This window comes from Sapajus apella, unplaced genomic scaffold (assembly GCF_009761245.1).
Source record: "Sapajus apella isolate SASKATOON/1434 unplaced genomic scaffold, GSC_monkey_1.0 scaffold128, whole genome shotgun sequence".
Taxonomy (NCBI): domain Eukaryota; kingdom Metazoa; phylum Chordata; class Mammalia; order Primates; family Cebidae; genus Sapajus; species Sapajus apella.
In genome coordinates this window covers 80,790-97,964 of record NW_022437068.1, presented here as the reverse complement: position 1 = coordinate 97,964, position 17,175 = coordinate 80,790, and the positions used below count along the sequence as shown (strand labels likewise).

Sequence of the window (17,175 nt, the reverse complement as noted above, 5' to 3'; positions counted from 1 at the left end):
GCCCTGTGGGCTTACCCTGCCTTACACATGGCCACAGAAATCAACCCCAATGCCCGTTAGCTGGTGAACTACAAGGGACAACCCAGGGCCAGAAGGAATCGGGGCTGCTGCAGATGGAAGCAGCTCAGGCGTACTCTGCACTAGCCCACTCCAGATGCTCAGCTTGTCACTGGACGAACATGAGGTCCCTACTGAGTCGGTGTGCATGCACGTGCACACATGCATGCACGCACGCGCACAGACACACACACACACACACACACACACACACACACACACACGCACGCACGCATTCTTGTTGAGTAGTTGTTTTCTGAATCTGGGACCTGAAAACTGGAACCTGCGTGGGGACAGAGGGAGAAAGGGGGGCAGGCCCGCCAGGCACAAGCTGGCTCAGCTCCCCTCTCTTCCACAGCGTGGATGCCGCTGCAAACTTTTGAGTCATGCAGCCTGCTCCAGCACCCTCTTACTTAATTGAACTATCTAATTCCTAGAATGGGAAGCAGATTACTAAAAGCTACGGAGGATGAATTGCTCTTTTGTTCCACCAGACACTATTTGAAAACATCCTCAAACTATTTTCCTTAGGTTTTACCAGTGCTGACTTTAACTAGGAATAGACCTTTGGTTTCTAAAGGAAAGGGGACTCAGGGGCCAGTTCTCAGCCTGCAGGGCAGTGGGGTTGTTTTGAAACCCACAAGGACAGCCTTTGAGAAGGTGGGGGCTGGGGCACTCAACTCCAGAGACTTGGAGAAGGCACAGCTCCTCCTGGGAAAAAGCTTTCTAAATGACCCTCCCCCATGAAACGCTGGGACAGAAGAAAGGTCTGAATAAGGAAGAGTTTGCTGCCAACACCCTGGCCAAAAAGGATCCAGAGACAGACCTCCCCGACACTGTTCATGGAACGGGAAATGCTGAAGACTAGATGGGGCTCTGCAGCGGGATCCTTTTACACAAGTAATTTTTAGTGTGCACCTACTATGTGCCAAGCCCTAAAGCAGATACTTTATGAGGCACCTTTTTCAGGCCATAGTAGAGTATTTCTGGAGCTTTCTACCCAGAGGCTGCCCACGCTTCTCCAACCCTTGGAACACACAGAGACGGGCTGGGCTCAAATCCCAGTCCTGCTCCTTACCAGCTGCTCCACCTCGGGGAAGTGGCATCACCTCTCTGAGTCTCAGCTTCCTCATCTGTAAAATGGGAATAATGATACCTACCTTCAATGACTTTTCAAGCATGAATGCGTCTAACCCTCCCCATAGTCCTTGAGATGAGCACAATTATCATCACCATTTCAAAGATAGTGAACCTGAGGTACAGAGAGGCAAAGTAACTTGCCCAAACTCACACCCTCAGCAAGAAACAGAGCTTGGATTTGAGCCCAAGGATCCTGGCTTGAGCCCACCCTTTCAGCTTTGATTCCTCCATAACCCTAACATCACCTACCACTTTCCTTAACAAATTAAAGCTACAGTAAATGCACACCCCAAAGCTGTCTTATATGCCTTTGTGTACTAGGAGAGAGGAATGTACGGCTCATGGCATCCACACAGTAATTTATTTAAACAGTACTTATGAAAGCATCATCAGTGTGCCAGACGTGGAGCTAAGACTGGGGTGTTTAAAGAGCCCATGGTCTAGTGGAGAAGGGAGATAAGGAAACAGCAGCACGTGGAGAGGGTGGGCACAGAGAAAGGTGGGGGAAGCTCCCAGGCACAGCAGGAGACCTTGCTGGGGATCAGTATCAGAGTGTTGGGTTGGGGGTCCTGAAGGGTAGGAGGAAAGTTAGCAAAGAAGGGGGGCATTTGGAGCAGAAAGGCCCCCAAGGGCAAAATCCAGGAGGCTGGGGAGAACACCACAATGCCAAGGAAGGGCATGGTGTGCTGCGTGAGTGCAGCTAGGGCCGGGTGAGAAGTAGGGTGGGGAGATGGCCACATGGGGAGCAGGGGCTAGACTATGAGCCTTGCTGAGGGACTGGGGCTGCTTCCTGTGGGTGACAGAAGCCTAGGGAAGTGGTCAACAGCAGTGAGACCCCATCAGATGTGTGTTTTACAACACTCTGGCTGCAGTGGGAAGAATAAATGGAAAGAATGAACTGTCAGGGTGGGGCAGAGGAGTTTGCCTCCACTGGGGCAATCTACAGGAAGGGGAATAGTCCTGGAGAGGAATGGGTGGCTGGAGAGCAATAGAGGCCCAAGGTGACTGCCTGAGGCAGCCAGCAGCAGGAAAGAGCCAGGGTTAGATGGCCACCAGATTCACACTACGGTTCTTTGGATGGGGAAGGCAGGACTGAAGTGGTGCTTGGAACAGAGAAAGAGATGATGGCCAATCATTCTTTTAGATAAGATGATATGAAGGTATTGGCAAGATGCCCAGGTTGCTGCAATACCCAGAGGCTACTAGGTCTCTGGATACAACCCAGAAAATACATGCAGACAGGGGATTCATAGCTGAGTCCTCAGCCGTCGAGGTATCCTGGGAGACCTGGAGAAAGGGGATAGATGGGGCCTGCAACCAAGTCCCCAGAACCCTAACATCTCAAGGCAGGAAAAGGAAGGGAGTAGTCCTTGGAGAAGCAGGGAAGAAGTGGGAGAAAGTCAGAGGAGCAACCCAAGGAGGGGTATCACCAAGGCAGAGGGAGGGGCATCTCTAAGACAGAGGGAGGGGCATCTCCAGCAGGCAAGTAGCCAACCTGCAAATGCTGTAGGCCGACCTGGTGAGAGATAGCAATCCCTGTGGGACTTGGGACTAGGACTGGGGAGGCCAGCAGAGCCACTGTTTGGTCTTAGAGTAGACTGGGTCGGGGGCAGATGAGAGGTGAGACCTGAGACACATGGCTCCTTCAGGAAGTTTGGCTCGATGAGTTAGGGAGAGGCGGTGGCAGCTAAAGGGGCTACAGGGTACAAGGGTTGTTTGATCCACATTTGTTTTCAGGTTGATGTAACTGGGCTAGTTCACGAGAAGGAGCCAGAAGGAGGGAGAAAGTTCAGAAAGAGGAGGGAACAGAGGATAAGAGAGGAGGAAAAGAAGTAACGCCCTTACGACGGTGGCAGGGAGAGAAACCACAAGTGGAGGTGTTAGGCCATCCAGGCATGAAGATGTCCCTTCTACTAGACAGGAGGGAAAGAGTTGGGAAAACCAAGAGGGTAGCTCAAAAGCAAACTACATTCTTCCTTATTAAGAGACTTGGAGGAAGGCGTGGAACTGGGAGGAGATTTCAGTGGCAAGAACTGTGCTTGGCACTACCTGACACCCTCCCCTATCTCACTTCATTCAGCCCTCATGGCAACACCACTGCCAGGGCACAATTATATCCACTTCATGGATGAGGAAATCGAGGCTCAGGGAGATGAAGCAACTTGCCCGAATTGAGATTTCTTTTCTTCTTCTTCTTTTTTTTTTGAGACAGAGCCACTCTATTGCCCAGGCTGGGATGCAGTGGTGCCATCTTGGCTTGCTACAACCTCCACCTCCCAGGTTCAAGCAATTCTCCTGCCTCAGCCTCCCGAGTAGCTGGGACTACAGGCGCCTCCCACCATGCCCCGCTGATTTTTGTATTTTTAGTAGAGACAGGGTTTCACCACATTGACCAGACTGGTCTTGAACTTCTGACTTCAAGTGATCCTCCTGTCCTGGCTTCCCAAAGTGTTGGGATTACGAGTGTGAGCCAGCCATGTCTGGCCCCAAATTGAAATTTGAAACAAAGTTCTTCTGATGCCCACACTCCTCACTGCTACACCAGAAAGTGAGTCCACCATTCTCCTGTGGCTGATGGTGGAAGGGCAGTGGCTGGAATCCCATGTCTGTTCCCTCTTGGCAGCTCACATACCCACAGCAGCTGAGTCTGGAGAGAAGGAAACAGCCTCCCACCTGAAGCTTCCAGCTCCCAGCACAAGGGCTGGTTTGCCCAGAGAGCAGAGCTGGAGCAGAACTCCCTCCTGCTTGGAGCCCAAGAGGGCCACGTGGGAACAGCTCCCAGCTCAGCCTGGGGTGGCCTCATCTTCATGTTATGCACGGAGCCGGCAAACAGATCACCTTTCTTTAACCTGCCACCGAGGAAAGTGCTGCCAGGGCCCTGGACACCGCCTTAAAAGCTGGCGCTGAGGGGCTGAGCTATAAATAGCCCTGCTGGTCTCCCAAAGCAACAAACACACAAACCAAAAAAAAGGCCCATCACCACAACAAATGTGCTTTCCTGGCCCCTGCTAGGGGAGCTGGCTGCCTTGGGGAGTCTGCTGTCACTTCTCCAGGAAGAAAGAAGTACAGTCCCCTGGACCGTCCACATTTACGGGGGACTCTGACAGAGTCCACAGCTGGGGTCCCTAAACCAAGTCAGGGACTCAGCCAGGTCTCCTCTGCAGGAATTTCAGGACTCTGCATCACACACTCATTCAGTCCATGGTACAGTGATGAGTAAGCAGGCTGTTCCACCCTCAAGGAGCATACTGTATCGGGTTATAAAGATATCAACAAGGACAGTTACAGTTTGCATGTCCCACCTACTTACCAGGGCCAAGCGTGCCACATGTAAAATCTGATCTAACCTTCTCTGCATCTTCTCAGGGGAGGACAGCTGTTATTCCCACTCTACAGATAAGTAAACTGTGGCTCAGGCAAGTGACATGACTAGAAAGTGGGGACGGTATCTGTTCAATGTCAGAGACACAGCTCTTAACCATTGCCCTGCCTTGGGAAAGACGGAGAATTGTGTGATTATGAGTGTCAGTGGAGCCAGAACCCCAGGGAGCCAGGGAGTGCAATCAGGGACCAACATAGGTCTAAGAGGTCTGTAGCCACCTCTCCAGTTCCCTCTGTCCCTGCAAAATCCTCCTCTTTGGCCACACACCAGTCTCCATCAGTCCCCAGACATCCTGTACTTCCTCACATTGCAGCATTCACTCCCGCAGTTCCACTGCTGGGAATGTCCTTCCCAATTCTCCCCAGCTATCTATACTCTAACCATCCTTAAAGCACCAGCTCAAATAACACTAAGCCTCACAAGTGCTTCCTTGGTCCCCACCCCAACCCCAGGGCCAGCCCATGCTGCCATCCATGCTAAACAAGTGAGCACCTCACTGTGCACCTGGGACTCCCAGGCCAGAGCTCAGCAAGCTTTTTCTGTAAAGGGCAAGGGAGTAAATTCCTTTAGTCTTGCAAGGCATACAGTCTATCCCAACTATTCAACTCTATTCCTGCAGGGTGAAAGCAACCACAGGTCATTTGTAAATGAATGGGTGTGGCTTTCTTCCAATAAAACTTTATTTACAAAAACAGGCAGCAGCTGGGATTTGGCCGGGAGGATTTGCGGACCCCTGTCCTAGGCTAATGCTTCCCAAAGAACACTAATCCTCCAGTGTCCTGAGTTCCCAGGTCACACTGGGCTCTCATTTGAGAAAATACTGCACACTAGACTGCCTTAGAGATGCTCAATGCTTAGCAGAATATTAAAGGCTCTGAGAAGTCCTGAAACAAAGACATTTGTATAGCTTTATCTAACTCACTGTTTCTCAAATTTATTGAGAAGTGTTATTCATTGAAATGTGAATCAAAACCAAAAGAAATACCACTTCACACCTACCAGGATAGCTACAAGAAAAAAGTCAGACAATGACAAATGTTGGCAAAGATGTGGAGAAATGGAACCCTCACGTATCACTGGTGAGAATGCAAAATAGTTCAGCCACTTTGGAAAGCAGTTTGGCACTTCCTTAAAAAGTTAAACACAAAACGCAGCGATTTCACTCCTAGATATAAGACCAAGAGAATAAACATATGCTCAAACAAAAATTCGTACACAAAATATTCATAACAGCATTATTCCTAATAGCCCAAGGTAGAAACAACCCAAGAGTCCATGAATTGATGAATGAATACACAAAATGTGGTCTATCCAAGCAACAGTATTTTAAATAGCTACAAAAAGGAATGAGGTACCGATTCATGCTACGCCATGGATGAACCTTGAAAGTGTTATGCTGCATGAAAGAAGCCAATCACAAAAGAACACGAGTTGTATGGTTCCATTTATATGCAATGTCTATAGGTGGCAAATTCACAGAGACAAAAAAAAATAGCTGAGTGTTGTGTGGAGGCGGGAATAGAGATTAATGCTGAATGGGCAGAGAGATCTTATTGGGGGGATAGAAACGTTCTAAACTTGTATCGTGGTGATGCCTTCATAATTAGTAAATTTACTCAAAACTGTACACTTAAGAGGAGTGCATTTCATGGCATGTAAACTACAATAAACTTTCTAAAAAGTTGTAAAGAAGGAAGCGCTTCCCCCTCCCCACCCCATTTCTGCTTTTCCAAAGCAATACTTCCTAACATCCTGCAGAACACATATTTGGGAAGGTGTTTCGGGAGCTTTTGTGTATGTTATCTTGCACACCCATTGTTCAGAGGAAACTCAGTCTCCGCAGAAATAGTTACCTTGTCCAAGGTCACAAAACTAGAGGGTAGCAGAGCCGGGCCTTGAACCTGTCTCTCCATCCCAAGTTTAGTGCCTGCACTGCCCCTCCGTGGCTGTAGGGTGAGACTGAGGGCAGCAGAAGGGAGTGTGGGGAGGAGAGTGAATCTGGAACTGGGGACTTCCCAGAGGAGCAGGAACCCAGGGAAAGGCCTCAAAACTCAGGCCTCACAGGGACAAGTGAACAGAGGTCCTGCAGGTCAGGAGGCAAAGCGCATTAGGGGAAGGTGAGATATGGAATAGCTGCTGCACTGTGGGGAGCCACTGCCGGTTCATAATGCAGCCATTCTCACTCTCACTCACAGAACACGGATCCCAAGGTGGGAAGGGCCTCATGGCTTGGGTCCGGGGCCCTCAGATTCCTGCCCCTTCTTCCTCCTTCCAGGACTCAAGCAGCCCAAAAATGCTGCCCCACACGTGCCCGAGGGGAAGCAACTCTTCATTAAGGAGCAGCTGGAAACTCAGGCAAAGCTGGCCCACCTGCGCCCGGCCCCTCCAAGGTGGTCTGCTTGCAAGGAGCCACTGTGTGCCGAGGATGGGTGGTGGCCAGGATAGGCACCAGAGCACCAGGAGCAGCCCTGCACAAGAAGGTCAGAGCAGGGAGTGGGCGTCTGGTCCCAGCTTGGGTGCATCCCACTGGGAAACTGCAGCATCACCTGTTTTTGGAATGTCACTTCATCCACCTCAGCTCTAAGATGAAAGTGAGGATGGGGGTCTGTGGAGGGGGAATGGATTGTGAGTCGCTACTGCTGACCAGCGATGTCACACTGTCCACAGCTCACATCATGCCAACTGCACCATCAAGTGCTGTCTACTTTCACCCATTCTATAGAGGAGGAAACTTGAGCTTCGACATTACCTGCTCAGGGTCCCAACTCCTAAGTGAGAGGGTCAGGCTGCCCCAGCTCTGGTGCTTCTCCCCCATCCTGCATGTCTTCTATCTGCCCCTTAGTGAGAAGAGCGCAAAGCACAAGCAAGGGATGTGTGTGTGTGTGTGTATGCGTGTGCATGTGCGGCCCTGGAGAGTTTTATATACTTCCTCATTGTTTTATTAAAAACAACCTGGTCAAGCTCTTCTGCTTCTGACCCTGAGTTAAATCATTCACTCATTAGTGCCTTGTGCCACCGGTTGGAGGGCCATACCTTCACATGGCATGTTCCCTCACTTCTCTCAGTTCCGGGGCTGACGTGCCACCTCCTCAGAGAGGCCCTCCCCAAACCTTGGATACTTTCTGCCCCCTAGCCCTGCTTTTTCTTCAGGAAACTGATCTCAACTTAATGCAATATTTTCTGCTTATTTGGTTGTTGGTGCTCTCAGCTCCACAACGATGAGTCTTTGTTTTGTTCATGTTGCATTTCAGAACCTACAATGAAACCTGCTGTACAGTAGGTGCTCAATAAAGACCTGTAAGTGCACAGATGCTCTGGCCCCTGCCTGCTTTTCAGTAAAGTCTCTCCTTAGCCCCTAGGTCCTAGATGCCGTAGCACTGCAGATAAAATCTATAAGCCTCAACATACAACTTCAGGTCTCTGTGCTCTTGCTTTTTAAATTCTTTCCACCTGGTATGTAATTTACTCACTCCATAGCCAACCACATGAACTTCTATTCATCCTTCAAAACCCAGCTAAAGTATCGCCAACTCCATGTAGCCTTCCCCAAAGTCCAGGTATCCAGGGTTCCTCAGTCTTGCTATGTAAGCATCCTACAAATATATCTGTTACCTTGTAATACAAAAACTCTTTTTTTCCCCTACTTCCCAGCTTCCCCTGCCAGGCTGTGTGCTTCTTCAAGGAGAGCCAGTGTTCTCCTCATCTTTCTGGCTACTTATAAGATGCCCAGCACCCAGTATTTACTTAGAAAAATGTCAAAAGAACAATTAAGTGAAGAAAAAAATGCACTAATAAAGCTCACCACGCCTACTGTGAGAACAAGACAAGGCCTTGCTTGATGAGCCTTCTCTAAAGAATGTTAAAAAGAATCCACATAGACTTTCAGAGATCTGGATAAAGTTTCCTTTGCAAAAACAGCTACCATTTATTAGCACTTACCACATGCTGGGAGCTTTGTAGGCATCACCTCATTCCATGCACTCGACAAGCATAAGAGGTAGGTACATTCACCAACCATCATCCCATCTTCAGAGGAGCAGACAGAGGCTCTACAGGTTGCCCAGGATCACACACGTGGCAGGTGGAAGGGGCAGCTGCTTAAACTGGTCTCTAGAACTTGCCGCTAAAATCTATATCTTAGCCATGGGGTGATGTGTTGGGCATAAGGTGGGGCCAGGTAATCCAAACTAGCAGAACTAGATGTCAGTATAAAGTGTGCAGTGCTGACCAAGGAAAGGGTCCACAGGGCACTTCTGATGCTGAAGCAGGAGGCATGAAGGCTACTGTAGGCAAACAGGCCAACCGTGCACAGGCCTTGGCAGCTTGGGCCCAACCCTAACTCTGCACCTGCAGAGATGGGGCTGGAAGGGACCCTGTGCCTCCAGTAGCCAGAATTAACACAGGCACCCCACTTACGACCCATCAAAGTTCTTAGGATGCGTTATCTCATTTAATCCTCACAGCAGCCTGGAGAGGTTGGTAAGGCAGGGAGCAGGGTTAATCCCCATTTCACAGATGGGAGAACCAATTGCAAAAAATCTACTTACACATTCAAACCCTTCCAAAGAGCTTAAGATGGGCTTGGCTTCCTACAGAAGAGGTCTCATTTCATCCTCATCTCAGCTTGCAGATGGGTGTTGTCATCATTTCCAATTTACAGATGAGGACACTGAACTCCAAAGGTATAAGAAATATTCATTCATTCATTCACTCTTCCATTCATTCATTTCAGCAAATATTTATTGAGCACCTAGAATGTGCTGGCAAGACCATAGTGAACAAAACAGAGTCCTTGCGGAGCTTAAATTCTGATGGAGAAAGAGAGAGAATAAACGAAGATACAAGGATTTCAGATAAGAACTATGTGGACATGAAGAAAGAGTGATGGGGTTGAGAGGGACTGGGGTGTGGGTTCCGTGGGCATGGTCAAGGAGGGCTCCCCAGATGACAATGACATTTGAATTAAGATTCAATGATAAGAAGAAGCCAGACACACAGGATCTGGTGAGAAATCTTCTAGGCAAAAGGAAAAGCAAAAGCCAAGAGACTGATCCTGGGACAAGGCCTGTACATCTGAAGGACAGAAAGAAGGACCGTGTGGAGGAGTGTAATGGGTAGAGGGGAAGATATGCCTGGGAAATAGGCAGGGAATCACCCCAGTCCCACATAAAGAACAGCCTTCACTCCAGTTCCTCTGATCCCAAATCTCATGTCCAAAGAAAATCAATTAAAACATCCATGTGACTCAAAAATAAACACTAAGAACAAAACTCCTCCACTGAAGATAAACCAGAAAAACAGGGCCTTATCCTTCTGAATAAATAGAACTGAATACCCTTAGAGCTTAATTTGGGCCTAGCACACAATATGTGCTCAACACGTGCTTGTTGAATGGACGCTGTGCAAAAAACAGTTTTGATTGTATACATAGCAAGAATGGAGTTGCTCCCCAAACCCTGGACGAATGGGACTTGGGGCTTGAGAAAGGGAAGTGAGGTCGAATCAATGTCTATCTGATACCACAATATTGGTTAGGCACTTAACAGCATTCAATCCCACCAGAGGGTACAGGCTCAAAATTTAGAACTGCAGACACATTTAGATAAATGCACGGATGCCAGATGCATAATGGGTTACTAAGGGAAACGAGGATGGCCTAATTTTGAAGTCTGACATTAGGAAGACAAGCTACCCTGGCCCTATAGGACCCCCACATGACTCAGAATCCAGGACGGATCTAGGGCCTGAGCTTCTCTCATGGGCTAAGCCAGTAATTTTAATTACATCTCAAAAGGGAAATGAAACTTCAAGATGGGTGGTGGGCAGGCCAGGTGCCCATGGCCAAGGCAAAGCCATGGCCAGTCGCAAGCAGAGAAGTAGTGCTGTGTCAACGAATTTTTTTTTTTTTTTTTTTTTTTTGAGACGGGGTTTCGCTCTTGTTACCCAGGCTGGAGTGCAATGGCGCGATCTCGGCTCACTGCAACCTCCGCCTCCTGGGTTCAGGCAATTCTCCTGCCTCAGCCTCCTGAGTAGCTGGGATTACAGGCACGCACCACCATGCCCAGCTAATTTTTTGTAGTTTTAGTAGAGACCGGGTTTCACCATGTTGACCAGGATGGTCTTGATCTCTTGACCTCGTGATCCACCCGCCTCGGCCTCCCAAAGTGCTGGGATTACAGGCTTGAGCCACCGCGCCCGGCCGTGTCAACGATTTTTAAGGTAATCTGTGGGCTTGTCTCACCTCTGCTTCTAGAGACTAGAACCTTATCTTCCACCTTTGCTTCCCCTAAATAAGACACTGTGTCTTTCTCATGTGCACCAGCTCAGACATTTGTCAAATGAATGAACTATAATAGCAGACAGCCTAGGCAGTCTACTTTGACCAAGCAATGTGGCCCTGACTGAGGTCCCTGGAGTTAGAAGCAGTGTGAAAAGGATAACAGGAGCTCACAAAACTAGCCACACAAGGAAACAACAAAGAGGTGAAGAAATGTGTTTGAGGAAACTTGATCCAATACTTGAAGAGTGCTGTCACACAGAAAAGGAATTAGGTATGCTCTATCAAAGCTCCAGAAGTCAACTCCTGGCTGAATTTAAGGAAGAACTTACTCCTAGCAAAGTGTTTCCCACACTGTGTTTAGTGGAATGCTAGCATTCAGTGGGTGGAGTACACTGGGGCAGGGGCGGAGGGAGAGAAGGGATTCTAATTTATTCCATAGAAAAATAAGTTTGGGAATTTGGGTTCAACAAAGGTAAATGGATATTCTCACTTTCTCAGAGAAGGACACAGCTTTCATCCCTTCTCAAATTTATGTGGCTCAAAAGCTTTTCATAAGACGATATGAACATCTAACAATCTATATCTCACACGATCTCTATATTCCAATCTCAGCTGGGGGAGAGAGGAATTAGAAGTGTCTGACAAAAGCATAATTGTATGAAGGGATGTGTGTCCCACTAGTATTTGAGTATTCTTAGGATACAGAATTCAATGCTGCATGGATGACACAAACAGAGATGCAACCTGAATAGAAAACTAGAACCATGGGTTCATTTTCCCATGAACTTTCATCTTGAGTAACCAAGTAGCTGGCAGAATGGTCCAGTCTGACAAGGAGGCCGACAAACTGCCCTTGCCTACTACTTAGTGTCCAAATGAGTGGATAATATGGATATTGCAAAGGGGTCCTGGAATTAATCAATGCTGTTGGGTGAGAGGCTTAATGACAGCATGTGTTCTTGCCAGAGACCACTTTGACTCTTCTCATATAGTATTTTCTAGAACATACTGCCTGACTGTCTGCTTTCCTCATCTACCCATCTAGTCTATTAATATTCACTGAGGGCCTTCCATAGCCTGGCAGTGATGAGTAAAACCAGACAAGGTGCTGCTTCATGTCTGCCTACTGGGGAATACAGACAATGATCAATTACATTATACCACTAATGATTTAATTAAGCTTTTCCCTACATGTTACAAAGAAAATGAATGGTACAAAAACAACAGTAACTGACACAGAGACCTTGTCCTGTCTGGAGTTTCAGGATTGACTTTCTAAACAAGCACAGAAACTATGTTTTGCAGACCCCCAAATGTGCAGGTCCAATGCAAGTCTCTGACATTGTTCCAGGAAACTGTAGCCCAATGGGATTGGGAAAGACCACACAGGCCCACCCAGCACAGAAGTCTCCTTTCAAGCACATATCTAATGGATGCTCTATTTGAGACTATGATTCAGTAGGTCTGGGGAAGGTAACTAAGTGATTCAAATGATACTACTCTGCAGACCACATTTAAGTAGCACTATTATGTAAGGCATGGAGAACTAGCTATACCATGTTCATGGACAGAAAGGCTCAATCATAAAGATGTCAGATTTTCTCAAATTAACCTATGAGTTCAATTTAATCAAAATTCCCACAGTTTTTGTTGTTGTTGTTGTTTAATTCAACAAACTGATTCTGAAATTCATTTAGAAGACTGAAACAATTTTGGAAAAGAACAAAGTGAGACACTTGCCTTATAAGCTCAAGACTTACAATAAAACAATAGATGTGGTGTGGGCACAGATATAGACAAAGAGATCAACAGAACAGAACAGAGTCTAAAAACAGACTTGTGGTTAAAGGAAATTATATATAGAAGATGGCATTACAAATCAGAAAAGAATGAATGATCAGTAAGTCCTGCTGGGAAAATAGGTTATTTATATTTTAAAACCTGGATTTCTACCTAATACCACATTAAAAACATAAAATTCCAGATGGATTATATTCCTAAATGTGAAAAAGAAACTGTAAAACTCTTAGAAGAAAATATGGACATTTGTTCAACTTTGGGTTAGGGAACTATATCTTAAATAAGACACCAGCTGTGCAAACCAAAAAGAAAAACTGACAAATTCAACTTCATAAAATGGAAATTTCTGTACACCATAAATAAGAAAGAAAAGCCACACAGTGGGAAAAGATAATAATATCTAGAATGTATCAACAATTTCTATCTATAAGAAAAGACAAACAATCCAAATAGAAAAGAATATAAATCTGAAGTTCACAGGTATAGAAATCAAATAGAAAAAACAGACAAACAAAAGAAAACATGAAAAGGTGCTTAACCTCACAAGTAATTAGAGAAATGTGAATTTGAAGTAGTGAGATACCATTTCATACCCAGTACACTGGCAAAACAAAAACTGAATAGACCAAATGCTGTCCAAACTGTGAAGCCATAGAAATTCTCAAATTCTCTTGTTTGGAGTGTAAATTAGATTATTATTATTTTTTTTGAGACACAGTCTCACTCTGTCACCTAGGCTGGAGTGCAGTGACACAATCTCAGCTCACTGCAACCTCCGCCTTCCAGGTTCAAGTGATTCTCCTGCCTCAACCTACTGAGTAGCTGGGATTAGAGGTGTAAACCACCACACCTGGCTAATTTTTGTATTTTTAGTAGAGAGGGGATTTCGGACTATTGGCCAGGCTGGTCTCAAACTCCTGACCTCAGGTGATCTGCCTACCTCAGCGTCCCAAAGTGCTGGGATTACAGGCATGAGCCACCATGCCTGGCCTAGATTAATTTATTAATTTCTTTAAAAAGCAATGTTACATTATATGATAAAACTGACAATGTGTACCCTACAATCCAGCAATTCCACTCAAGGAAGCACAGACTAGACATTCACTCTATGTGCTTAATAATAGTGAGAAATGGACAACAGTCTAAATGATCAGCATAATGATCTCTAGAGAGGGCAGAAGACGGATGGTATCTGGGAAAATAAAAATCACTGCCCCACCACACACACATATACTACTATTAATTATCATCAGGGTAAGGGAGGCTTCTTCAGTGAAGACAGGCCTTGTCAGATTGCAAAGCTTCAGAAAGCATTTCATCCAGCCTTCGACCTATACAGGAAACTTCTCTCCAATACCTAGGGCAAAGGATCCTTCTACTTCTATAACAAACTTGTAAGTCAGGGCCACTGGGTATGGTTATACAGGTCGTGCACCACACAATTCTGGAATGTATATTTCATAAGGAAATGATCGTCCCTTGGGTTGTTCAGTGTGCAATGTACACAATCACACTCAGCAGCCCTATAAGGGTCTCAGATCCTTTGGAACTCTGATAAAACTATGCCAATTTCTGGGAAAATGCCCATCCACACAAGTACTGCTTACAATTTCAGTGGATTCAGACACACCCCCAGCAATGATTGGCAACCCTATACTGGTCAAACACTTTCAGGGATGGGTGCTCACAACCTTCTGAAGTACTTCCGGACAATGCTATGCTGTGAGACCAACTTCTTCCCTAAGCACATTTGAAATCTGCCTCTTCATAATCTTTATCCATTAAAGTTGATCTCCTTCCTTTCCTTATGACCCTTTAGCAACTGAAAGAAAGCTAACCTGTTTCCCCTAGAGACTTACGCTTTCCAGGCTAAATACACTCTTGACTTAGCTTATTGCAAACAGGCTACATCTCCTCTTTTGCTCAAAATGAATTTTTAAACTGTCTATCCCTTTACCAAGCACTTCCTGCCCTAATAAGCAACTATGAATGCTGATATGTTATCAAAGAACAAGAAAACACTTCTCTCAGCTGCCCCTTTGGGAAACCTCTGAAGATCTGCACTCTTGCTTCCGAAGCCAACGAATGCCCACAGAAGCCAGGAAGTGCCAGGCTTGAAGAGGGGTCAGGCTTTTCCCAGGAATCAGGGCAAGACCAACTGAGCAGAACCAGGACAGAGCCCCCACAGTCCAAGGGAGACAAGTTCTTCTCCACTTACTCCCAAAACTCCATGACGGGGGAGGTGGCATTCTGCAGAGACACATGGCTGTAGTTGCTCACATTCAGTTTCTGGAACTCCACACAATTCTCTACAGTGAAAACAAGACAAGAAATACAAGAAAATTAACCTCCATGAAAGTCGAATCCTGAAAAACATTCAGAGCTGATGTGCAACTAGGCGTTTTCATCTAGCTGCTCCAAGTAAACATGCCTCAAAGGGCATTGGGGAAAATCAATACTTTACAGTTAAGAGGCTTGGACTGATTAGAACGGGAGGAAAGGTTTATGGAGCAGGGAGTCTTCTCTCTCCCATTCCCACCCAACACTCCCTATCAAACTCTCTCCTCTACTCTTGTTCTCAAATGTTCTTTTCTTTTTCCTACCTCCCTGACTAAGGCCCGCCAGCAGCATTTATCTGTCTGGCTGAATGGCCCTAGTGGAATAGAGGGACTAAAGGAATGGGTTCTATGTGGTGACTTTGGGGCAGTAATGCAGCTGAGACTCAGTTTTTCTTTATGTAAAAAGGGGCTGATGCCACAGGTGTCTCATCAAGATGTGATGATTGGAGGAAATGGTATGAGCCTACATATGTCAAGAATCCCTGGCTGCTTCATCATTCCCTCACTCGACTCAGTCAATCAGAAAGGACTTACTGAATGCCTCTTCTCATTTCACGAAATTTGATGTCCCAGGGAGATTTAATCTCAAGTAAAAGCAACCTAGTGTTTGTTCATCCTTCAAGGCCCAGTGCCCCTGGGCCTTAACCCCTCCTCCAGGAGGCCTAACCCCAATCTCCCTCCCCTGAAACCTAAGAAAGTAAGAATTCAAAGGCTCTCCAATGAATCACCTTCTCCAGTTCCCTTTAGGGAGAAGGAATCTCAGGTTCAGAAATAGTCAAGGGACCCTCACCTGTACCCTCTTCCTCCTCTATAAAGTCACTGGCCAGTTGGGGATAGAACTGAGAATAAACTCCAGCCAGGGCTCCTCTACTTTGCCATGGTATTACTCAGAAAAGTCCATCACCAGGGGACCCATGTCCCTCTGTTTAGAGATACCTGGGGCACCAGACTGTGAGCCCCTGAGGGCAAGGCCTCCTGTATCATCCATTCACCTCAGAGGCCCCTGCACCCTGCACCATGGCCAGCACGAAGCAGGTGCCTGGCTGGCTTCACTTTTGCATGTCTTCCATCTCATATACGTATGAATGCTCCAAACCACATCTGTAATCTCTGTGATCAGGCATCACCTCCTATATGTGATGTTTCATACATTGCAAGTATTCATATGCCTTTAGAGAAACGGGATCGCAAGCCAATTTGCAGTCCACTGGGGAAAATCCCAATCGTCTGGCTGCTTTTTGCTCCTCTTGGCAAGCGCTATGATCTGAAAGGAGGTGTTGTGGGGGTCCTCAGTCAGCCTTGAGATGAGCCTGGAAACCTGACGTTGTTAAGTAAGATTTCTGAATGTGTCCTGTGTATTTTCCCGAAGACAGGAGACCTTGGCTTTTATCAGATTCCTTAAAATAGGATTTCTCATTTTTTTTTTCTTCCTAGAGTTAAAAAATTTCTCAGACACCCAAGTTGACCAGTCATTTTTATTAAAATATTTAGCCATGTACAAATAAACAATGAATTATAAAGTCTGTGATTATAGTATTCATACAATGATAAAAGACAAATTAAATTTATAAATAAAATGTCAACTAAACTACAGAACCGACATAATTTAAAGTGATAACAGAAAGTGGATGTGTAGGATAATGCCATTTGGTAAAATTATATTGCTTTCCCAACAGAAAAATGAAACTGACATGTAAGAAGCAGAATCTGTTGAGATCAGGTGGTTTATTCCTCCATGCACTATTTGAGATTTGATTCCACCATTTTCCTCTGGTTACACTTCTGTAAAACCTTCATTCCCATGGTGTGTTGCATTCTCAACTGGATTTCACTAAGTACCAATGCTCTATTTATGAATGAAATCTCTCTGCTCTTTTTCCCTTGGCCACCATCATTCTATTTGCCATGAATGCATCTTAAATTATAAACATGCATAGAATCAGCCCCTGGAATCTCCTGACTGTCCTCAGTTACAAGGTGTTTGCTCATATCATCCATAACATATGCACATTTTTTTAAGTATTCTCAAAATAAGTATACAAAATTAAATTATCCTAGAGGACTCACAAGCCTCTAAGAAAATGTCCTTGAATTTTAGTTTGATAAACATCCCTGTGAGTTCCCTGGGCAAAGGAAGGTGAAAAACTAGGGCCCTAAAGAGAGAAACAGCAAATGCT

The 17,175-nt window shown here is 46.0% G+C and overlaps 1 protein-coding gene across 1 annotated transcript in view; it reads right to left on the bottom strand.

Annotated features, from left to right (window-relative positions):
* Positions 1-17,175, bottom strand: part of SLC6A11 (solute carrier family 6 member 11) — a 116,267-nt gene that overhangs the window by 94,257 nt on the left and 4,835 nt on the right. Inside the window, exon 4 of the mRNA XM_032262239.1 lies at positions 14,878-14,968. Coding sequence (XP_032118130.1) covers positions 14,878-14,968 — 91 coding nt within the window. The remainder of the gene's footprint in view (positions 1-14,877; positions 14,969-17,175) is intronic.